Source organism: Xenopus laevis, chromosome 5S (assembly GCF_017654675.1).
Source record: "Xenopus laevis strain J_2021 chromosome 5S, Xenopus_laevis_v10.1, whole genome shotgun sequence".
NCBI lineage: Eukaryota > Metazoa > Chordata > Amphibia > Anura > Pipidae > Xenopus > Xenopus laevis.
In genome coordinates, this window is record NC_054380.1 from 121,604,905 (window position 1) to 121,631,137 (window position 26,233).

The window sequence follows — 26,233 nt, forward strand, 5'->3', positions numbered from 1 at the left end:
TCAGGTTTGATGACCTTCATTTGTTGTGTTCATCTTTGAATACGGAAGACCCTGTCCAGCGCTAAAAGCTTGCCCCATAGCTGTAAGGAACCTTACTCTTCATAAGAAAGAAACAAGTTGTTGCAGCACTTTGTGTAGTTTAATTCCCCTGGGGATCTCCAAAAGATTGTACAATAAGGGCAGCTTATTAAAAAGGGCATTACTGCTAACGTTATCAGAGCTTCCATTTTCCAATGTAATAACTACAGGGTTGCCACCATTGTATTGATGTAAAATGCATGGACCCTAAAAATATCAATAGCTTCATCATCTGTTAAAATACAGTAAGTGTGCCATTGGGAATGGATAGTAAATGACCACAAATACATTTCTATTTTCTGCACAGCGATCTTGTATGCTGCTGCTACAATACTTTGCGCACTTTACAGTAGTTTGATAATATTGGGGCACAGGGAGAGCTCCACTCCAGAACCAGGCTCAAAAGCTCCCAGAATATCCCATAAAATAGTGTAGCTTATTTGCTCAAAAAAGAAGGCACAGAGAAGCTGGGTGGGAGATATAAATATGTTAATGTTGTCAGTTTATATGCTCTGGGGCTCCCTGAGGCATGCTCTACATCTGGATATCTTGATATTTAATATAAGCCAAGTCTAGTTGGTCAACATCCGTCCCACACCAGCAATCAGCGTATTCAATAGACACCAACAAGCAATAGCAAGTCCATGCAAATAAAGACTTTTTTTCCCTGCATATTTTGACCATTTACATAAAATGTAAATATTACATGGAAATGTCAGTGGTTACTGTATAGGTTTCAGCAGACTCCTAGCAACCAACAATATGAAAATCTGCTGTAATTCAGGCAAACAAAAAAGCAAGAGGCATCAGTCTGCGTAATGAACATGTCCTTAACCCCTTCTCTTCCAGCCAGAGCTTTGTGCAAAGTGATAATTAGTATGTCACGTTTCTTTCAGGGAAATGGATATTCAGCGCATGGGGCTAAGTGAATAGAATAGTGAAAGGAAGTGGATGTAAGCCAGCAGGTGGAGGAACACGTTACTAAATGACACAGAGCAGCAGCCTGGAAGAAAGAGGCTGATCTGTACTGGGAAGGGAGGGGAGAGAGAGAGCGAGCAAAGCAGTGGGGAACTCTCTCAATGTGATAATGCTTTATAGAGCCCATGCTGCTGGTACTGCTACCGGCTGCTCCTCACACACTTCTGTCCTGTGATGGATTAGTTAGCTTGCACAAAGGGGGCTTCTATCCGTGAAACTTACGCACTGTCCGCCGTTGCCTGAAAAGCACTTGGAATAAATGACTGATACAAGACTGAGTCATCGTTTCAGAGAGGAATTCATCTGCATGGGAAATGAATGCTGCGGGGAAGCAGCCTCCACCCCATCTAGAGCGCCCGGACACCCTTCTCGTACCAACTTGGGCAAGTACAAAAAGCATGCTGTCTTCTTCTCAGTTCTGCAGCCTTTATTGGCTTTTAAGTTCTCTTGTACACACAAGCTTAAATAAACTCACATATGCAGGAGATTTTTTATTCTCAAGTGTAATATTTCGGTGTTTCCATGCTGATGGGTAGGTGTGTGTTTGTGGCAGCTATAGCATTGCCAGTGATGTTGCCTTAGATTGCATTTGGTTGCTCCCTGAAGGATTTACCTGTTTAAACATTCTTTAGCTTATATGCTACTGAGTGTGTTATACTTCCATATATTGCCTTAACCAGAATAAAAGATGTTTTCTCATGTTTCCTGATGGGAGACTTTGCTCCCTCATCTTCTCTCTTTTCATTTTTTAATGATTCCAGTTTTTCTGCCTGCTTATTTACCTGGAGCTTTCACATTCTACATTGTGTCTTCCTCTCGTGTTCATTCAAATAGCTTGGCACTTAGAACACTAAGCACAAAAGTCAATTCTATTAATGGAAGGAAGAAAAGGTTGACTAAACATGTCCAAACCTACTCCTCTATTAATTATGGGATCAATTCATTCTCTGCTAGTTGCTGCACTTTTTTATTTTTGTTGCTCCTTCTGGATTGGGGCGCATTTTTTTTCTCTTTGTATTAGTCAGTATGGTCAGGATTATATTTGCATTTATTTTAATTTGCATTTTCTGTTAATTATTATAACCATGCCCTATCCATAACTGGGATTGCCGTGCACTGAACTCCTTTGACATGTCAGCTGATAATTAGTTGAAAATCTGACTTCCAAATGCACGGATAAAGGAATATCTGCGGAATAGAATATATGGGACCCACTAGACCAACCGAGTATAAATATAATATAATGTAAGAATTGAAATCTTTTTGATAATGAAGAATTGTATTGATGATGTGTCCAGTGCCAAAGTACAACTCAGTAACAGGTCCCAATAGATCTTTCACTTTGAAAGTAAAAAGAAAACCCTTGAGTGAATAGAAGAGTATTTGATGGACAAATCAAACCTTTCCCCAAAGGATTCTTATTAAGAGATTCAATAACCTCCTGCCCGTATGTAATATATACAGCATTGAAGATGTGTAGCAGCATCTAGTGTCCTTAAAAGTGTCTTTCTTAATGAAGTCGTAGGTGGAATTGTATAATAAACTATTATTAAGCAATATCCAAAAATAGTGTGGTTCACAAGAAAAGGCAAAAATGCAGGATTAACTGCTCAAACTTCAGTGTTTTATTGTCAACACAACATATTTCAAACTTTGAGGCTCTTTGTCAAGTGACTTTTATTATTAAGCAATGTAATGGGATGACTGAAGTAATTGAGGATCTGAAGGCAGATTACTGTATGACCAAGCTAGGCATCTTTTCTACAATACTCATCACCTGAATTCTGTAACTTATTCCTAGACTGGATTCCATTTATTCTTACAGCCCTTTCTGGGAAGGAGAACTTCTTGACTTATTAATCCTCTAACTGCAGAACATGACCACCTCTTGTTCAGGGTAAAGTAATGAATACAACGTGATTACGAGTGAAGGCCACATTTTCATATCCGGATGCACAAAGTCACTATTGGGAAATAGGGAAATGTAGAGAAGGATTGGGGCAATGCATACAAAATAGACCAAATTGCACCTCGACCTACTTGTTCTCTCTTTTGATAATTGAGTAGATCAGTATCTACTAACGGGAAAACTTTACCCCCAAAATGAATATTTAAGAGAGAATTCAACCCTAAACTTGAAAAAAACTACCCCCCCAGCCTACATAGACCCTCCCTTCTCCCCCCAGCCTACTGTAAGTGTTACCCCGGGCAAATGCCACTAACGTTTTACTTAACCCTCGGTGCAGATTCAGGCATCTGAGTTCACGGGCGCCATCTTCTTCTCTTCGGAAACCTTCGGAATGATACCGGCATTTTGGCGCATGCGCAGTTGGAGCAATTTCCTGTATCGCGACAACTGCGCATGCTCCGCAACTCACGAAAATTGCTGAAGCGATGGTCTCATTACAAAGATTTCCAAAGAGAAGAAGATGGCGCCCATGAACTCTGATGCCTGCATCTGCACCGAGGAGTAAGTAAAATGTTAGGGACATTTGCACGGGGTAACACTAAGGCTGGGGGAAGGAGGGGGTCTATGTAGGGTAGGGGTAGGGTTTTTTTAAGTTTAGGGTTGAATTCTACTTTAAGCAACAGATAGTTTATATCATATTATGACATATTAAAGAATCTTACCAAACTGGTATATATATTTAAGTAAATATTGCCCTTTTACTGTACATCTTTTCCCATGAACCAACATTTTGTCTATGTGCTGCCTCAGAGATCACCTGAAATAATGCAACTCATAAGGGTCTATTTATGAATGTCCGAATTTATCTCAATACTTTCTACTACAAACTCCGATCAAATCCGCTCGATTTTTGACGCTTATTTATTATTACATTTACCCGAATTTTGCTTTGCAAGAAACATCTGATTTTCACGTTTTTTTCATCCGAATTTCACAATTTTTTTTTATTTCTTCTGAATTTTCGCCTGAAAACTTCGGAGTATTGCATGAAACCCATAGCACGTCAAAAAAACATTGGGACTTCTCCCATTGACTTATATGCAACCTCTACAGGTCTGAGATGCTGGATTTTCAGATTCAAACTTTTCCATCCTCAGGGTTTCATAAATTCCAAAAAAATTTCCAAACCTCTTTGACCACAGTGGCTAGCAGTGTTATATTCATTCAAGTGTTATCTAACAAAGGTCTTGTTAATTCTTATGCAAATGAACACTGACCTTCTAAGACATGATGAGGAGACAAACACAGAAAAAAATATATATGTGTTAAAAATAATAACTTAATGGATGTTTGAAGCATCTAATGCGAAATTAAGACAGTTTAAGGGCAATGACAGGGCTTAATTCAGGCTGTCAGTATACAGGCCATGTGCACTGTGCAAAGAGCATGCCAAAGAGTGCATTGATGCAGCATAAATGTAAAGGAAGCTCAAAATGTGCAGCTACTGAGCTTTTTAACAAGGACATGTGACTTTGGCAACATTATTGTTTCCTGTTAGTTTACTTTGTATGCATTTCTAGTTTTAAATGCGAGGCCAAGTAGCTTTAAGCTCTACAATACTTGTATTTTTAACCTTGATTTTATCTGATAATCTATATATTATATATATATATTATATACCTGTATATATATATATATATATATATATATATATATATATATATATATATATATATATATATATATATATATATATATATATATATATATATATATATATATATATATAGACAAATACAAGATTCCTCTGCACTCAACCCATTATCAATATATTTAAGACAGAGACATTTTGTGCATACTGCTACTGAAAAATGCCTTACCCTTTAAACAAAACAGGGATTGTTTGTCCATATATTGCAATATATTTAAGCTGGCCAACTACGTCAAAGTCATCCCATATCTGGCCAGTCCTATGCTCAATTTTCATTTGATTCATTAAGAATTCTTTGGTTTCATTATACATTTTATAAAAGGGACGAATACGTTTTACCTGCAACTTACTAGCTGCTTTCAAAGTAAAACTCCCAAACTTGGCTGCCCTTTTATTAGACACCAGTGGGATCACCTGACTATAGTTGGAGGGGGTGGGAGCTACAACATGGAGCTGGTCACTGCTCCTGTAGAACTATAACAAACAAGGGAAAGTTGTGCTCACCACTAGTTTTAAAAACATTAGGCGGGGGTGCAATGAGGGTGTGACCACAAAATACATATAGACGAATACAAGATTCCTCTGCACTCAACCCATTATCAATATATTTAAGACAGAGACATTTTGTGCATACTGCTACAAAATTTATACAAATATATATATGCTTTTTTTTAAAAAAAACTTCTATTAGCGCATCTACCTCCCGTAGCCCTCCTATTGTACCATAATCCTCCATGAAGAATTCAAAAGGACCATCATGTAGCTTTTCTTACAGACCCAGCGTGGGTATCCTCCTTAATACAGGCTTTGGCTCATTGAATGGAGATTAAGGGGCAGATTTATCAAGGTTGAATTTTAAACTCCCATAAACTCGAAAGTCAAATAAAAAAAAGACCAACCAAAATTAATTTAAAAAAAAATCAATGTGGGATATTAACCTAAAAAGTCATACTTAGCATGAATGAACTTTAAGTAAAGGGGGTCGGAATATGTCTTCCCTGAACAATTGACAGAGCTGGAAAGTTTTCAGCTACTCAGAGAATGTTTAAAGACGTCATTTACATGAATGTATTCCTCCTTCAGTCAGGTACCTCCATAATGCTGGTAATTTCTATGTATCCGAGAGAGCTTGATTTGTACAGACACAATATTGTTGTGGTTTATTATGCATTAAAACACAGTTAATGTGTGCAGACATAATGGGAATGTTAAAACCCTCCATATACCAATATGATGATTACTCCACATTTTTAGACTCCACTTATCCCATAGTCAAATTACCTGCTACAAACCACAAAAAAAACCTTATATCAGGAGGTAATCCCAATTATTATTATGGAATCTAAAATGCTGTTTAAAAAAAGTCAACTGTAAATTATGGCTTATTTTAAGTACGCAGAAGGAGACATTTGCTAGAAAGATTAGATGGCACATTTAAAGGGTTTTGTTTATTAGCCAAGACAAGCACTTTATGTGCCTCATCTCATGGATGAACACATCTGAAATGTGCCTTCATAAGCAGTTTTTTTTTTTACTGCTGTCTAAAATTTGTTAAATAAAAATATACATATATACGTATGTTCATACAGCTTTCTGTAGTGTGAATATGTAGACATTAGTACATAATATTTCACCCCAAAACTTTTCAGTTTAAGTAGTAAATTAATATAATTTTAAATATTTAATTAATTATGCAGCCTGTGTACTAAGAGCCTTTCCACAAAGCACTTTATTTCTTTAACCCTGGGTGGGTGGTATGTGCTACGTACAGTATGGGGCAGATTTATCAATGGTCGAATTTCAAATTCATTGGAGTTTTTTAAAACTGCCATGAACTTGAAATTTGAACAATCGGAATTTATCAAAAAAAATGAGTGAAAAGGGTCGACTCGAAAACTCAAATTAAATTTGATTAGAGTTTTAAAAATTAGATTCGAGTTTTAAAAACTCAATTTGTGTTTTTTCTGCGAAAAATGTCAGGAAGGCTGCAAACAACTCAAAATTGATCCCAGGACATCGTCCATTGACTAAAACAGCAATTCGGCAGGTTTTAGGTGGTGAATAGTCGAGTGAAAAGGGTCGACCCGAAAACTCAACTTAAATTTGATTTCAGTTTTAAAAATTAGATTCGAGTTTTAAAAACTCAATTTGAGTTTTTTCTCCAAAAAATGTCAGGAAGACTGCAAACAACTCCAAATTGATCCCAGGGCATCTTCCATTGACTAAAACAGCAATTCGGCAGGTTTTAGGTGGCGAATAGTCATTTTTGAGTTCTTAAAAGGCCAGTGTATGCTAAATCTCGAAAAGCAAATCTAATTTTAATAATTCCCTAGTCAAACTTGACAGTTTTGGCCATAAAAAAACTTGAAATTTGAATTTTCACTTTGACCCTTGATAAATCTGCCAATATGTCTCAGCTGTTCTACTGATCTTACAGTCAGCCTATAGCTGGCTTGAAAGGGATATTTGTGTATATTTGTCTCCCCTGTTTTTGAAGAAATTGTTAAAGGGATAGTGAAGCATTCCAGGTCTTTACAGGAACTTGTCACGATGCCTATGTAAAGATGTCCACTAATCCCACATTTGAATGGTGCCCCCTGCCTGCCCCCAGCTCTCTACTACTCACCTGTATTAAGCCCCAAAACATATTTAAGCACAGAGAGTTTGTAGTTGACTTGGAGACAAAGTACATTAAATGACTGACTTATTAGGCCTTGATATTTAAACCAAAGAAAAACAATAGTAACTACAGGTATGGGATTTATTATCCAGAACTCCATTATCAAGAAAGCCCTGAGTTACGGGAAATCCATCTCCCATAGAGTTCATTATAATTAAACAACTCAAATTTTAAGAAAACAATTTCCTTTTTAACAGTGATTATAAAACAGTACCTTGTACCAAATCCCAACTAACTAACTTAGAGAAGGTAAAACATTCATACTGGGTTTTATTCATGGTTTAAATGATATTCTAATAGACTTAAGGTGTGGAAACCCAAATTATGGAAAAACTCCTTGGGGCAAATTCACTAAAGGATGAATTTTCCCCAGCGACTGCTCCGCCACACTCCGCGCCTCCTCGCCAGGGACAAATTTGTTACCACTATGGTAATTCATTAAAATGCGAACTTGCGTCTCAGCAGCCGAACACTGGAGAATTTTTGCTATGGTTACATCGGCAGTGCGAGAATTTCATAGCGAAATTTCTCTAGCGTTCATTTCTGCCTAGTGAAACTTTGTTAGTACTCTCACGCTTAGGTCAATTTGAATAGGGCAGGTACGTCGTATGGACGTCTTTATTAGAGATGGTGGAAATGGATACACATGTCCAAGGAACCATAATAAAGACAGACAGACACGTCTAATGCCCTAGACATAAGCTCACCCTAAAACAAATGTGCCATGCCTTTCAAATGTCTGGAAAAAAAATTGTTAACACAAAAATCTGTAATAGTTCGAACTTTTTAAGGCAATCCCACTTTAAAAATGCTTTTTGCGGAATAACGATTGTGCGCCAGAGCAAAAAGTCGCCCGGTGATAGGGTGCGAACTTACGATAGCAACAGTCTTGTTTTGTTAGTGAATTGTCCTTTACGCCTGTTAGTGAACTAGCTATGTCCCTGTGGATGGGATTTCTGGCTAATTGTCACTAGCGTCGGCCACTTCGCCCTTTAGTGATTCTGTCCCCTTATCTGGAAAACTCCAGGTCCTGAGCATTCAGGTCCCATACCTGTACTTGATTAAAATTTTTTTACAAATAACACCCTACTTAAGAGAACTAGTCAAACACTGGTGCAATTGTAAGCGTTTTTCCCACTACAAGGCACCATTTTCCCCTGTCAATAAAATATTCCAGTCTATCCAAGTAGTGCTTAATTGGAAAAATCGAATTCTAGAAATCCTTCAGAATTTCTCTGTATGATATTATTCAAGTATTACCCTACTATAGACATTCTAGTAGAGGTAAATGTAAGCTTTTGTTTCTAATAATATGGCCTTTAAAACATCTAATAACAGCATTTCAGTTTCCAGTTTATAGAAGAATATTAAGGATGGACTCATTTCATCATGGTATTACTTTTCAGCTTTAACACAATATAATAATTAACTGTAATAAATAACAAATGTAACACACTGTACATGCTAAATGAGTGGGAGCCACAGGAGGAGATGTGAGGTGCGTCTCATCTGACCAAAATACAATGGGATGAAAAGTACATGTGCCATAGCCCTTAGAAACGCTGATACATCAAATGCAGTTTAGAAAATAATGCCATATATAACTTCTGAGATATTGAAATACTGTATATATCAATAAAGTCCATTAGATGGAAAGTTGAAAAAAATGCACAAAACTTCCTTTCATTAGCAAACAGCAATCCAACTGCATTAAGGAAAATGACAGACTTCATCTGGGCAATATGGAGGGACATAAAAGAAAAACATTTCCGATAAAAGAGAAATATCCAAGCTAGTCTTCTGTGAGAAGTCATGTAAGATCTATCCAAACTGAATTGCAATGTACTCTCTGAACATATATAAATCAATGCCCTTCTGTATCATTTATAAAATACCTTATCAGAACCTGAAACATACACCTAGTTCAGAGTGTCAGGGACCCTAGGATTAACTAGCTATACAGGATGTGCATAGGCAGTTAGGGTAGATGACAGTCTGACCTTCAAAGGGAGCTATTGATACTGTTATTATCAGTTTAAAATGGCTAATATCTCAGAAACCACTAAAAATGTTAAATCGCAGAAGTGTAGAGGATTATTCTGAGCAAGTTCACATCAATTCAATGTTTTGGCTTTAGATCTCCTTTAATGGCAAAACTATCTTTTAACCTTTGACCCTTGAAGGGGTTTTTCACCTTCCAAGCACTTTTTTTCAGTTGAGTTGTTTTTAGATTGTTCACCATAAGCAAAGACTTTTTTTCAAGTACTTTCCATCTTTTCTTTTTACAGTTTTCCCAAAATTTAAGTTTAAAGTTTAATGTTTCTGTCTCTGTGTTTCACTCTGGCAGCTCAGTGATCCAAGAGCATCAGAACTGTTACAATTTGCTACATTTAGTTGATACAATTAGTTAATACATTTCTCAGCAGTATCTGTGGAATATTAGCAACTATTGTATCAATTATGTCAGCTGGCACAGTCTTTCAATGTCTTTTAATGCCACAGTCCAACGTGGATAAATGCAGATTAACACAGTTCAGTTCAATTCCCTTCCCCAAGAGCTCTTATGTCCACAGGGAGAGCTATCTGCCCCAATGCACCTCTCCTTCAGGATATAGGCTTTAGATCCCACATGGCAGGCTCACGAGAAAGACCTGTCCTCACACTGGGGACACACACGGACTGCAACAGGCATCCAACAGCTGATCTGGATTCAGAGCAAGTTCTCCCTTTAATCGTAAAATGCAAATTTGTCCAAGCTGAGCATAAATACAATTTCATTCTTTACTACAGCTCCTTTACACTTACTCTGCACTTTCACTCTCCACAGATTTGGCTTTGTCTGGCTGCTGCAGCAGAAGCTCCTTTTTAAGCTCCCTCTGTAACCCTGTGCATTTTGCTCCAAAGCAAGTCACTCCTCTGGGTCCTCCTCTCCCAGAAGTGCACTGGTGCTCCCAACCAATCGGATTGCTCTTCAGCCTTAAACCGGGCTGGATGATGTCACAGATGGGGAAAGACTTGTCTGATCCACTGGAAAATCAAGTAAAACCAGTAAATGCTTCCTGTTGATTGGTTACTTGAAGTATAACAAACAAACTTTGCTCTTGAGTTTGTCAATTGTTACTTCCTCTTTTCAGCTTTCAAATTGGGGTCACTGACCCCAGCAGCCAAGAATGGTTTCTCTGTGAGGTAATAGTTTTATTACTATTGTTACTTTTTATTACTAATATTCTTATTTAAGCTCTCTCCTATTCCACTTCCAGTCTCTCATTCAAAGAACTGGTTGGTAAGTAGGATAAATTGGATCCTAGCAACTAGATAGCTGTTCCAAAATGCTAAACAAGAGGTGAAATACTGTAATAAGGCGTAAAAAATTCATAGGTAACATTTTCTAATGTCAGTCTATTTTCCATTTCTTTAGAGGGGTAGAAGATGCATAACACTTGTGGAATACTTTATTCTTTGTTTGTAAAAATATGACCAAAATGGGTTTTTAAACTGCCAGTGTTCAGCTTTTTGGATATGCCATCCTACAATTGTTTCACTGCATTTGCTTTTGCCGAAATATATTTTAAATAAATTCATTTATGTCAGAACAAATGTTTTCTTTATGCAAGTTCAGTGTTTATTATGAAGCCTGGTTTGGGTAGAAAATCTGACTGCATTTTACACGCAGATGTCATATCAGCACGATGTATTAAAATCAACATAAAAGGCAGTGATGTTTCCAAACTTGTTAAACGGAGAGCTACATGATTGAAATCACCCTGTGGCAGATGCGGGCTGTGCAGAAAGTGTATTAATTAAACCTGACAGCCGGAAAAAAAAATATTAACAAAACAAATAAATAGCATTTTCTCCACCAGAACGTTCTCTTAAGCCCCAATGAAGATTTATTTTCTGCAGTTTTATCGATGTTAAAGAAAATGGTTTCATTTGTGCTCTAATGTTCTACAAATCTTTGTTCATATTTTGTTAGTGTCATTCTGACATTCAGAAATGTAAATACAATATAGCTATATTAAAGGAGAACTTAAGCTTAACAAGGAAATAGGATAGAAATGCTGTACCAGCCCAAGGTACAACCACAGCCCTTTAGCAGATCTGTTCTTTCCAATATACCCCCAGTTGCTCCCCATCTTCATTTCTGCTGTTTCCCATTACTTGCTTTGGACTGCTGTCACTTACTTGAGCTTATGGGTCTATTTATAATATACTGCGTATATAGGGGCAGATTCACTAAAGGACGAAGTGGCTAACGCTAGCAACAATTCGCCAGCGATACGTTCCGCCGGGACATCACCTATTCACTAACCACTTTTGCTTTTTTTAAGCAGGATTGCTTAAAACTTTTTTTGGGTAACTGGTTTTCTCAAGACATTTTATAACATAAGGAACATTAATTTTACAGTGAGCTCATGTGTAGGGCATTGTATTAACTCTCTTGCCTTTATTAAGGTTCCCTGGAGATTTATAATAAAAAGTGGTAACTTCAAGCATTTGCACCAACATTTATAATAAAGACATCCATACAACTTTAAAATATCTGCCCTATGCAAATTGACCTAAGCGCAAGATCACTAGCAAATTTTCGCAAGGCACAAACTAACAGTAGCACATCTTCACGATGAATTGCTTGCACTGCCGAAGTAGTGACGATGGAGAAAATTCACCTGTTAGGGAATCTACCCCATAGACTAAAAGTCTAGAATAAGAATAAGAATATAAGCTTGATTTTATAATTTATTACATTTTGATGCTAGTTGTACTGGTTTTGGAGTTGCCATATTATTAGAATCCGAATTATTAGCCCTGTAGCATCATTCTACATGACAGACAAACTTTTTCTGCTTGATGATTTGTGACCTGTCTAGAGCACATTGAGCATGTGCAGTGTCATGGACACTCCAAAATAAAATCCATTATGGGGCGCTCCTGTGACAACTTTGAATGCCGTAATCATTACTGATATAAAGATGCTTAACTTTTCTGAAATGAAATACAGAATTTCTAGCCATAGTTGTGCTTAGGGTTTAAAATTCCTTTAAGGATCACCCCTCATACCCTCAAATGTGTTTACAGTGCTTCCCTACTTCTTGATGTCATGTTTAGGGAATGTTTGCATCCTCTGGGCCAGCAAACATTTGCAGAAACTCAACTGAGAGTCTTAGGGGCAGAAAAAGAAAAAAATTCAATTTTGATTAAAAATTGGGGCAAAAATATGCAAATTAGAATTTTTAAACCGTGAATTTAATAAGCACACATTTGGCAGAATCATTAAAAATTAAGGCAAAAATAGGATTTTACTGCATTACAGTTTATGTTAATGATCAGCACATTAAAGGAATTCTGTCATAAGAAAACATGGGTTCTTTTTACAAAATGCATCAGTTAATAGTGGTCCGCATGCAGAATGCTGCAATGAAATCTGTTTTTCAAAAAAGCAAACCGATTTTTTTACATTTAATTTTAAAATCTCACATGGGGCTAGATTTGTTGTTTGTTTCCCAGGTGCCCTGAGTCATGTGCTCTAATATACTCCAGTCATGTTTTACTGCTGGGCTTCAACCTGGAGGGATATCATCCCCCTCCCTTTCCCCACCCCAGCAGCAACAGAACAATGGTAAGGTAACAGATAACACCTCACTGACACCTGCATAGCTAAAAATGCTCCCATAGAACTAGTGGTAGATATGAGAACAGCAGTCAATAGTAACAATCTGGCTAACCCAATTCACAACTCATTCAGTTACACTGAATAGCTGTAACTTTCACAACGGGAAGCCGCTGTAACGGGAGTTAAATTCATACTTGGTAGTGTGTGTGTGGTGGAAGCCCAGGGAAAAAGCCACAAATACTTGAAGCAGGCATGGTGAAATATACAGGATTTAATGGAACTGAAGCAAAACAGGAACAGGTCAAAAATAAAGTCTTTACCAGGCAGGCAATGAAAATCTGGAACAAAAACACAGGAACAAAATTCAGGAACTTGGAACAAGGAATATCCAGGAACAGATTCAGGAACAAACAAATTACATTCAGATACAAAACCAAACACATTCAATGACTCAGCCCTGAGCAAGGCTCAGGGCGTGGTTTATAAAGGGCAATTGGTTAGGGAATAGGAGACACATGAGGGTAAACGAACCAGCCCCAAGAGTCTCCAGTGGCTCACTCGGTAAGTGCACTGACTGTGCACTGCAAGTCCAGCAACCCCAGTGTTCAAATACCAAATGGTGCTTACAATAGCTTATCTGAAAGCAGTTTCATTTGAAGTGCTGGCTCTTTCTGAAGAGCCAATGAGCAGTCACAATGACCTGAGATGACTGCCTACTCACCAATATTACAACTAAAAAATATAATTACATTTTAAATGGATTACTTGCAATGTTAAAACCCATAAAGTCGGAATTTTCCTAAACCTGCCCTATAGTCATCTATGCAGTCAACTTATGTATAAAGATATATGCTGAAGGTTCATAACTCTTCTCATAGTAAGCCCTGTAATGCATCATCTGCTCAAGTGTATTTTAGTTTCAACCACATTAAAGAATAATTTATTTTGACCATAACATTATTGGGTAGAAATTAATAGATTCCTAAAAGTAGGAAGTATGACCACTCTGCATTATTAGCACAGGTTGTCAATAGATCATAGTATTGGATGAGTTGGCCTAGCAGGCAGGCCAGTTAAGGTGCAATTTCCTTACACACTTGCTATTCTAGGTATTTCTGGAACTCAGGGTACCCAGTGCCATAAAATAGTCAAAGTCCAAGGTTGCCCTTAAAGCCTTCTTTATCTATAGATAATTACATTATGTACATTAGAAAACTTTTTCTTTGCAAATTGGAGCACTGTGTTGAGGCATAATGCACTCTTAAAACATGACTTGTTGGTCTTTGTAACCTTGTTGTGTAGGGCCACTATGTGGAGCCTGAGGTCAGGAAGCCTAAAATGCTTGATCTAGACGATCTCCCTCTTTACGTGGTATTCTGTGTAGTGATGGGCGAATTTGAGGCGTTTCGCTTTGCCTAAAAATTTACGAATTTCCTGTGAAATGGCGAAAAATTCACGAACGGCGCCAGCGTCTCATTTTTGATGCTGGTGTCCATTCGCACCTTGTGAATAAATTTAGCCCATCACTAATTCTGTGTATATAATTTATTCTGAAGACATTTTGAAAATGAATAGCCCAATTATTGTAACATTATTTTACAAAGTAAGTTGCTTAAAACGATGAGAAATCAGAACATGACCTTAGAAGGAATTATATGATTAATAAACCCGTACATCCATAATAAAATCAGATCTGCTTCTATTGTTAGATTAGTGATGACTTTTAACAAATAACCCTGATTGCATATTTCATTTCTAATCTCTGTAATCTCACCGTGAACACTTAGCATGCTATTAGCAATGGCCACATTATAGAATGTCATGTATTCGGTACAATGCTGTTGATATAAAATTAATTAACTAATATAAGAATAAAATAGTGGAGTTTGTCGTTTTTCTAATATTAAATAAATTAGTATCCCCTTTCTGGAAACCCATTATCCAGAAAGTTACAAATTATGGGAAGGCCATCCCCCATTTAGACCAAAATGTTATATTTCTTTTTAATTATTTCCTTTTTATTCTGTACTAATAAAACAGTACAAGTATAGGATCTATTATACAGAATATTGGGAATCTGCAGTTTTCAAAATAAGGCTTTCTTTAATTATATGGATCACCATACTGCTAAAAATCATTTAAATGTTAAATAAACCCAATAGATTGTTTTGCTACTAATATGGATTCATGCAGCTTAGTTACCACCATGTACAAGGTGATGAAAAAGGAAATTATTTTTAGAAATTATCTATTATTTGCGTCTATGGGAGATAGCCTTCCTGTAAATTGGAGCTTTCTGGATAATGGGTTCCCAGATAAGGAATCCCATACCTTTTACTTGAGTCTAACTAAGCTGCATAAATCCATATTGGGTTTATTTAATGATTTATATTTTTTAGCAGATTTACGGTCCCAAGTGTTCCAGCTAATAGAACCTTGATAATCCTGAAATAATAAGTGAAGTCAATGTATAACTATAATATCACACAACAATAAGTACAAGTCATAACTATTTGTTGAACATTCTTGGGGTTATTTACTAAAGTCCATTTTTTTCTGGTCAAAGTTTTAAAGGGGAAAACACCATTTTAATAAACTCAAATTTTTCGACATTTATTGAGCCCCGAGGCTGCTGAAAGTCCAAATACAAAAGTACTCCAACTCAGACCTGCCGAGTTTGTGTAGAAGTCAAAGGCAGATCTACGCTCGGTTTCGTTCAATAATCTGAAGTGTTGTGGTTTTGGGGTGATAATCTGGAGAAACCTGAGTTTTCTGTTGTCAAATTCCAAAAAATTTTGATTTTTTTCACAATGTTATCAAGTCTTTTCCAGCACCAGATTTTTTAAAGTTAATTTCTTGATAAATAAGGTAAAAATGTGGATGGTAGTTTGGTCTAAGTGGTTTTAAAATAATAATGAGAAATTTTGGATTTTAGTAAATGACCACCTCTGTGTTTAATGTTAACGACAAATAAAGCAAACTACCCTTTTAATATCTGGGATCTTGTATATATCTTTTCTATCTATCTCTTATCTCTTTATACTTCTCTTTAATGAGACCTGTCTCTTTTAAAAACACTGATATAATACTGAGTATTTTGGTGTGGAAGGCCTTGGGTTCTGGCCCAGTAAGCCAACGTTGCCCATAATCAATATGAACACTAGTGAAGGGTGAATAAATTTGGCAGGCATGGATTAGTGGCGAATTTCCACGTACCACCGCCTGCGAATGTTTTTGCAAAACTGCGGCAAAAATTTTCCTGCAAAAAAATTGCCGTGACTTAAAGAAATTGTCACAAGTCAAAATTTTTCGGACGCCCTTTGACTTCATTTGGATAGAATAGTCGTGCGTATAAAGATTGTTACTCACGCCAAAATTGTCGCTCATCAAAATTATTTTGCAGCCCATTGACTTCAATGCGTTTTCCACGTTTTTTGATGTTTTGCAAATTTTCCGCCCATCACTAATGGCCACATTTGCCTTGCTCATGTTTAGTTTTTTCCTTCTGTTGAAATGTGATCTATCTGCAATCAGTTTATTCATACAGTGAACTGTACTCAAAAGAAACACAAATTGACTGCAATTCTGCCGCTCATATACTGTACCATTGATCTATTTAATTTATGAAAAATGTTGGGACCTGGCATATATCAAATTTGACAGTTTTCTATTTTCAACCCAAAACAACTGCTCCTTAGGGATTCGACAATTTCACCTGTAATCAATAAGACCCTTAAAGGGGTTGTCCACCTTTAAATTAACCGTTAGTATGATGGTAGAGCATGATATTCTGAGACAATTTGCAATTGTTTTTTTTTTATTTTCTATTACTTGTGGTTTTTGAGTTATTCAGCTTTTTATTCAGTAGCTCTCCAGTTTGCCATTTATGTAATCTGGTTGGTAGGGTCTAAATTATCCAAGCGACCATGCTTTGATTTAAATAAGAGACTGGAGTATGACTAGGGGAGAACCTGAATAGGAAGATGAGCAATAACAAGTAGTAATAACAATAAACATGTAGGGACAGATTTATCAAGGGTCGAAGTGAATTTGAGGAAATTTTCTAAGTAAAAAAATTTGAAATTTGTTGTAATTTTTTGGATACTTCGACCATCGAATACGATACTACGACTTCGAATTTACTTCGAATTTGATTCGAAGTAAAATAGTTTGAATATTCGACCGTTCGATAATTGAAGTACTGTCTCTTTAAAAAAAACTTTGACTTCAATAGTTCGCCAAATTAAACCTGCCGAAGTGCTATGTTAGCCTATGGGGACCTTCTAATGCATTTTTTGTTTGTAAACCTTCTAATGCATTTTTTGTTTTTTGTAATCGACGTAAAATCGTACGATCGATCACTGAAATCGTTCGAATCGTTCGATTCGAACAATTTAATCGTTACATCGAACGATTTTACTTCGATGGCATAACGGTCAAATTCGGTAAAAAAGAAGTATAGCCATTCGATGGTCCAATTTCGAAGTATATTTCACTTTGAAATTCGACCTTTGATAAATCTGTCCCATAGCCTTACAAAGCATTTGTTTTCAAATGGGGTCATTGAAAACTGGAAAGAGTCAGAAGAAATACACAAATAATTCAAAACTATAAAAAAAGAAATAATAAAGACCAGTTGAAATGATGCTTAGAATTGGCCCTTGTATAACATACTAAAAGTTAACGTAAAGGTGAACCACCCCTTTAGTAAGAAATAATTTAGTATTTCTACCAAGTGAGACAAATGTATATAATATCATTTAACTGTGCCTAAGCATTCACGTTTTTCCTTCAATCATCTTTACCACTCCACGTACTTCTCACCAACACTGACTCTTTTACAGTCGATGGTCCTGAATAACACTAATGTTGGAAGGAGAGAGAAATATGTAAACCACTAATAGGAAACTGTGATTCCTTTGCACACAAAAGTCTAAAATACGGATGTAAAGTTTTTAAGAACTTACAGTCTTCATATTGGCATGTGCAGATAGCCGGATGCTGGCTGCAAACATAGGAAACTAAAATCCAAATTGAAGAATAGGCACTGCAATTACAGCTTCTGAAAAGGAATACAAAACAGCATAATACCCCTGCAGTGTTGTGCCTAAACCAGAGGGTTTGATAGAAGCTCGGCTAATTAATTTTGTATAAGCACAGTTATTCACTGATCTGAGTATATTCAAGCTGGTGGCTCATCTCTGCTTCGATCAATAAATTAATTGTCAATTTATTCAAATGTTCTGGCTCAAAAGCTCAAACAGGATATTAGACTTATTATCATCCCGCCTTGTTTTTTAGAAATAGGAGCAGAGATATTTTCCGAGCATAATCATTTAAGACTGCTCAAGCAGGACCATTTGAAAAACACAAAGTCCTGTCTGTTGAAATGTTACCTACAGGATTCATTTACATAGGTATTTGCATTTTTATCTGGCCAGATAGATTTATTTGCATTTTCTCCTTATTTTGTGTGATTCAGCCATTCCCCTGGTTAAATGTTATTATAAACTTGACAATAAGTTTGTGTACCGTCCATGCTACGGGGATTCTCTGATCATCAATCTGCATAAACAATGTTATAGTATTCCAGAATCTGAATTTCTAGAAGCTGGCAGCCATAGCTTTATAAACAAACTCATTATTTCTAATGAAATATAGTACAGGTATGAAACCTGTTATCCAGAATGCTTGGGACCTGGGGTATTCCGGGTAACAGATCTTTCTGTAATTTGGGTCTTCGTGCCTTAAGTCTACTAGAAATTCATTTAAACATTAAAAAAACCCAATAGGCTGGTTTTGCTTCCAATAAGGTGTAATTATATCTTAGTTGGGATCAAGTGCAAGCAACTGTTTTATTATGACAGAGAAAAAGGAAATCATTTTTAAAAATTTGGATTATTTGGATAAAATTGAGTCCGTAATTCTGAGCTTTCCGGATATCAGGTTTCCGGATAAGGGATACTATACCTGTACTGGTATTATAAGTTATGCATATATAAGACAAAATTATCATTTCGGCTAGAAGAAAATTCACTGTATATTTCGATTAATAACTATTACTGATTGCAATAGATTTCAATTATAAATTTGGAGCCATGCATATGCAGTAACACTAATGACATGTAATGAAAAATGATGGTGGATTCTGGAACCAGAACATTATTGGGTAATGAATCACACTTTGTGGGGCTCATTTATAAACACTGGGCAACTTTGCACCTGGGCAGAAAACCATAGCAACCAATCTGTGATTAGTTTTTTTCTGTTAGCTGTAGGTTGAACACTGAAATCAATCATCTGATTGGTTGCCATGGGTTACTGCACAGGAGCAAATTTGCCCAGTGTTTATAAATGAGCCCCAACTGTGACTGTAAAAATAGCTTCTGAACAGCATCAAAATTAGAAGCTTTCTGTAACTCTAAAGGGATTATTTATTAATTTTTTTTTGGTTGGACATTTTGTAGAAATATTTATTTTTCGTGATTTATTAAACCCCGAGGGCGTTAAAAGTCAGAATAAACAAGTACTCCAACTCTGACTTGCCGAGTAGTGATGGGCGAATTTGTCCTGTTTCACTTCGCTGAAAAATTTGCGAATTTCCCGAAAAATTTGCGAAACAGAAAATCGTGAAATAGGAAAGTTCCCAAAAAAATCGTGAAATTCAAACGTTTTCACTCAAAAAACATAAAATTCGGACGTTTCCACTCAAAAATCGTGAAAATCGGAAATTGATGCCGGTGAAAAATTTCACTGGCGGAGAAACGCTGGAATTTGGTGCGAATTAGTGCCAGGCAAATTTATTCGCCCATCACAATTGCCGAGTTCATGTAGAAGTCAATGGCAGATGTCCAAAAGATATCCCGATTAGCACTAGGTTTCTGAAAAAGTTGTGGTATTCGGTCATCAAATCCGAAAAAGCCGCAATATTCAGGTGTCAAATCCGAAAAAGTTACAGATTTGGATTTTTTACAATCTTACCAAGACTTTTCCTGCACAAGAGTTTTTCGGGAAAATGTAATGGTAAATAAGGGGGGAAGTCCGTGCGAATTTGGTCAGAGCGGCTTTCCAAAAATAGTGAGATAAATGCTGATTTTGATAAATAACCCCTTAAATATAACTTATTTGTGTGATGAGGTGCTATATCTTGCTCTATAGTGAGTGCTGCAGTCATAAACGGTGCATATTTTAGATTTCTGCTCGCTCAACGTGCTATAACAATTTGTAAGATAAAGAACCATTTAGCATAGTTAAATACATGTATATATAACCATGTTCACATAATCAAAAGAGTTATTTTACAAGGAAAGAGTGTAGGCATGCCACAAAGGTGAAATAATTATCTTTTTTATATGCTCGTTATAGTTTCTTCCTATTATTTCCCCTTATATATTCAACTGCACTGCCAAAAATGTCATTACTTAATAACTATTATTGTAGTCTTACTTTGAAAAATGAAACATAATGTGAACGCTTTATATGAGTCAATATGAAAGCTTAGCACTAATGCAGAATTTAACCAAGGAGAACATGTGATATCTGACAATAAAATATGCTGAAGTGGAAATAGCCTTGTGGGGACAGGGAGAAATAGCCCATGTATTGTCTCCTTAAATCCAAGGTCAATCAAAAGACTTTCACAAGGTCTATCAAGGTGTTCTTCAGGAATGCCCATTTTATTAGCCAGCTGATCATATTAGTGATGTGGCCCAATTTTATGTTGTTTTCAAATTCCAAAGCTGTATAGAATTCAGGTCCAGCCATTATATATGGTCAAGCTTGTCCAAATTATTTAGGTTGCATCTTAATCTTAATATAAACAGAATAGCTCACATGCATAGGGCACAGACAAGCAATAATTATGGATTAGATTTCCTTGTGCAATCACACATATAGTAATAATGGAAGTGATTTGCTAGGGGATATGGAGTATTTTTTGTGTATTAAAATTCTAAGAACAGATCAACACTGTAACTGCATCCTTCAGAGAGAGCATTTAAAGATAGGAGTGTAATTAAGACCTTTTGATATGACTATAAGAACGCTTTAATACAATAGCGATATCCAGCTGAGGTAGAATATGTGGTATCTCCTACACTACCTACAATCTATTCTTCTTTGAGTTCTTGCAACACTAGCATTTACAGCTACAAAATGTCTTGCATGCTTAAATATTACTATAGTTTGATGCAACTGAAATAATGACTTCAACAGTTGAGTACTGTGTATCATTATGCTTTTTATCAGAGCTGGGCCAAGCCGGCTGGGCACACTTGGCAACCCGGCTGGCCACCTTGCCCCCCTCATGTGTGCTGATGTTGCATGGGACACCAGTGAGCATATAATCACTATGGAGAAGAGGGCCAAGACTAGGGGTGAGTGGAGAGTGAATAAAAGAGGTATGTACCTGGTGCCCCTTCACCTTTGCACCCTTGTGCCTCTTCTGCCTACCCATAGTTCCGACCCTGATTTTCATCATATGAGACTTTGAATGTTCTAGCTCAGTGGTCCCCAAACAGTAGCTTGCGAGCAGCATGTTGCTCACCAACCCCTTGGATGTTGCTCCCAGCGTCATCAAAGCAGGTGCTTATTTTTGAATTCCTCGCTTGGAGGCAAGTTTTAGTAACTTAAAAACCCCGTGTACTGACAAACAAGGCCTCCTGTAGGATATAAGTCCATACAGGGGCTACCAAACAGCCAGTAACATCCCTCATTTGACATCCCCATGGACTATTTTATGCTTGTGTTGCTCTCCAACAGTGGTTAACAGACTGGTGCAGATCCAACAACCTGTCTCTCAATGTAGACAAAACAAAGGAGAATTTAGGAAGACTAGGAGTGACCACCTGCCACTGTACATCGATGGCTCTAATGTGGAGATCACCAAAAGCACCAAATTCCTTGGTGTCCACCTGGCGGAGAACCGCACCTGGTCCCACAACACCAGCTACTTAGCCAAGAAAGCCCAACAGAGCCTCTACTTCCTGCGCAAGCTGAGGAAATCCCATCCCCCACCATCCATACTTAAAACCTTCTACAGAGGGACCATCGAGAGCATCCTGAGCAGCTGTATCACTGTCTGGGCTTGGAACTGCACTGTCATGGAGCACAAGACCCTACAGAGGATAGTGAAGACAGCAGAGAAGATCATAGATGTCTCTCTCCCTTCCATCACAGACATTTACACCACTCGCTGCATCCGTAAAGCACCAGCATTGTGGCTGATCCAACACACCCCCTCACATTCACTGTTCACACTCCTGCCATCTGAAAAAAGGTGCCGAAGCATTAGGGCCCTCAATACCAGTAACAGTTTCTTCCCCCAAGCCAAAAGGCTCCTGAATACTCAGGGACCGGACAGATCCGTCTCACACACTCCATCTGAGCTTACTATATACCACAACGTTACACAGCCACTGTACGCCATTGTAAAAATAAATAGCCATTGGATACAGTTGTTCCCTATGAGCACATCTGCACTTTGTCATGTTCTTTATCATGTTCTTGCTGCTGTCATGTCACAATGATACATCCATCATGTCTGACGTTTAGCATTATTTACTTAACATATTACATCTGCTGAGTGTGCCCTGTATTGTCCTGTCCCTGCACTGTGCTGACCTGTCTTGTAGGAGTTGCATATTTTTGCACTTGCACTTTTTGTCTGTTGTCCGGTACATCTATTTTGTGTTGTGTAGCACCATGGTCCTAGAGGAACGTTGTTTTGTTTCATTGTGTACTGTACAAATGTATATGGATGAAATGACAATAAACTCCCTCTTGACTCTTGACTTGACTCCTTTTTTACATTTAAATGTGGCTCACGCGTAAAAAAGGCTGGGGACCCCTGGTCTAACTGTTAAAACACTGGTTTCCATTCTGTGCTCTGGCAAGTTCACATCACAACAGTCCAGGGCAGATTTACTAAGGTTTGAATCGTAAATTCAAATCTTTTTTAATATAAACTAGCAATTTCAAGTTTCAAGAGAAATTCTAATCAAAATCAAATTTATCATCCTCCCTACCCTGGAAGTAACTCAAACTCGAGTCAATGGCAGAGGTCCGCTGACCTATTTGAAGAAGTGTCAGCCTTCCTGACTTTCGTGTTTTTTTTCAAGAAAAACACAATTCCAATTGCGTTGAATTCGATTCGAGTTTTCGGGATGATAACATTGGTTCGAATTTTAGATATTCAAGTTTTTTTTCTTAAATATGATAGTACTCAAGTTTCAAAGTCATTCAAGTTCATTTGAGGTAAAAAAAAATTGTTACTTGAAGTTCCTAAACTTGCCAACCTGACTGTCCCGTCTCAAACTGTCAGTTAGGGGTATTTATTTTCTATAGTGAAATAAATTCGACCAAGCTCCAAAATCCAAATCTCCTTAATTTACCAATAAATCTCCTCAAAAAAATCACCAATTTCATTGAAACGTTTTCGAAATGTTGGCTGAAAACTCGACTTGACAACTCAAATTTATTGCATTATCAAACAAAAACAAGCGTAAAACAATCTGAAACTATTGAGAATCCTGAAGATAAGGTTCCAGTTGTTAAAGGAACAGTAACACCAAAAAAATGTAAGTGTTTTAAAGTAATGAAAATATTGTGTACTGTTGCTCTGCACTGGTAAAACTGATTTGTTTGCTTCAGAAAAACTAATATAGTTCATATAAACAAGCTGCTGTGGAGCAATGGCGGAAATTGAAAAACGGCTATATGGCACAGGTTAACTAATGGATAACAGATAACACCATTAGACAGACAGAGATTATTTGCTATCTGCTGTGTAACCTGAGCCTTTTCTCCTTTGAATGGCTGCCCCCATTGCTACACAGCAGCTTATTTATATAAACAATAGTAGAGTTTCTTAAGCAAACACAGCAGTTTTACCAGTGCAGGTCAACACTGCATTATATTTTCATTATTTTAAAACACTTTTACTGTTCCTTTAAAGGGACCATCTGCCATTGACTTCTACATTATTTCAACAGGTTTTAGCTGGTGTATTTTCAAATTTTTAGCAGCTTCAGAGCATAATAAATCTCAAAAAATTGTTTTAATTTGTTCTCAAAAATGTTTTTCTCCTTTAAATACTCAACCAGAAAAAATTGAGGTTTAATAAATAGGCCCCATACAGTTTTCAATACTACCAGACTACTGCTGAACAAATATGGCAGCCCCCTCATAGATGAACATAGGGCATTGGGGCAAATGCTTTAATGGAAAATTTTGAATAACATGCATAGACACTGTTGTGATAGATGGAAAAAAGGTTTTATTTCAGATGTCATTATCTCTTTAAGAGAGGGTCTCATTGAAAGTAACAGTATCTTGAATCTGCTTGGGTGTGGCTATAAAATGCAAAGGGGAAATATATTTTTTATATTTTATGCAGATCAATGAATTCATTAAAATGTAACTTATTTCATGCTTAAATCACTGCACAAAAATTGAAGCAATTGCAATACAATTGCACTAAGAGATTGGTGGTCAAATTTCCAGTTCCACAAGTCCTACTATGCAATTAACATTTTGGGCCATGTGTTTTGTTTCACCAGGGAAAAAATTATTTGTTGACTTGAATACATCGGCGCATGAAACAAGTGCAGTGAAATCACCCATTGACTTAAAAGCATTTGTTGTTGGAAAAGATGTCTGGTTCCAATGAAATTGGATCAAAACACAAGAAAAAAACTCCTATTGACTCCAGCGTAGAGTATTTTAGAAGAGAAAAAAAATGTGGCAAATAAATGCCTACTGGCTACAATGAATTTGGCACAATTTAGGGAATTCAACCTCGTTTTGTGTAATTTTTTCAGGAAAGCAAAATGGGGCAGTTATGCTTTTCACTATTAATGGCTACAAACAAAAAAACTGACCATATAAGTGCTGCATATACTGTACTTAGGGGCAAATTTATCAAAGGTCGAATTTCGAAATTGATGTGAATTTTATTTTACTCTTATAAATTCAGATGTACTTACAACTCCAAAGGAAGGTTATTTATGAAAAAATGTGATTGTCTAAAATACGAAAGAATGGAAACAACCAAAACATTTGATTCGTATTAGAATCTAATATGATAATATTTCTCTGAGAAAAAACTTGAATGTTATGAAGGCTATTAACATCTTCAAATGGGTCAACTGAGCTCTTTCATTAACTTGTAAATTAATTTGGCAGGTTTTAGGTGAGGAATTTACAAATTAGAACTTTTTCATGGTCAAGGTGTGATTAATCTAACATTTAGGGGCATATGTATCAAGGCTCGAATATTGAATTGAAAAAACTTCGAAATTCGAATTCAAAAAGACAAAGCAAATTAACTTTTTTTTGGTTGAATAGGTCCGTTTTTGATCAAATAGGTCTGTATTCGGCTGAATTCGAATAGTATGAATCAAAGGAATATCGCATTCAATCGGATTCAAAGTCCACCAATTGACTCCAAATAGGTTCTGGGAGGTCCCCCATAGGCTAAAACAGCAATTAGGCAGGTTTTAGATGTCTAATGGTCGATGTCGAAATTTTTAAAGAGACAGTACATTTGATATTTGAATTTTAAATTTTTTTCAAATTCAAATAGAATTTGGACTATTCCTAAGTCGAAGTACACAAAAAATAGCTCGAAATTCAAATTTTTTTCATTCGAAAATTCATCTCGACCTTTGATAAATCTGCCCCTTACATTTACATTCGAGTTGGTGCTTTTAAATTCGAATTTGTGAGTTTTGACACAAAAATTTACTATTTGAACTTTAGTAAATCTGCCCCTTAAATTCAATGGTTGGTTGGCCCAGTGGTAAATAAGCTCAATAATGCAGTGATGGGGTAGGGTATATGTATTATAGTTTGAATAAGTATGAATAAAAACTAGCCAAACACTGTTCCCTCCTCCTCTACATCTGAGTGATGAGATTGTGTTGCCAGGGCTTACTGTGCACCTGTAACTGCAGTATAAATTATACATGTCCCCATAGTGTTCATTTTAATAAAGCAAACATTTGATGTGAAAGAAACATTACAAACTGACAATAGGGAGTAAGCACAATTTTAATGCAATGTACCAGACTTCTAAAGTGCATGGTTGCTTGTTTAATTCAAAGCTCAACAAAACACAAGATAAAAAATGTTAGTCCGAGTGTGTGTGCAGAATAAAGGAATAAGGAAAAAAAAGTCTCATATCAGCAAAAATAGATCAATATGGATTCAGTAATCTCAAACAGATGGGAGTATCATGATTCCAAATGGTGTGGAGGTAATCCA

General features: G+C 36.7%; 1 protein-coding gene across 2 annotated transcripts in view; it reads left to right on the forward strand.

Moving 5' to 3' along the window:
* Positions 1 to 1,018: 1,018 nt before the first annotated feature.
* The window catches only part of sntg2.S (syntrophin, gamma 2 S homeolog), a 276,383-nt gene continuing 251,168 nt past the window's right edge, over positions 1,019 to 26,233 (forward strand). Inside the window, exon 1 of one of the 2 annotated variants that reach the window (XM_041565024.1) lies at positions 1,019 to 1,439. In XM_041565024.1, coding sequence (XP_041420958.1) covers positions 1,371 to 1,439 — 69 coding nt within the window. In that variant the 5' untranslated portion in view covers positions 1,019 to 1,370. The remainder of the gene's footprint in view (positions 1,440 to 26,233) is intronic. The other variant, XM_041565023.1, reaches the window with a different exon arrangement.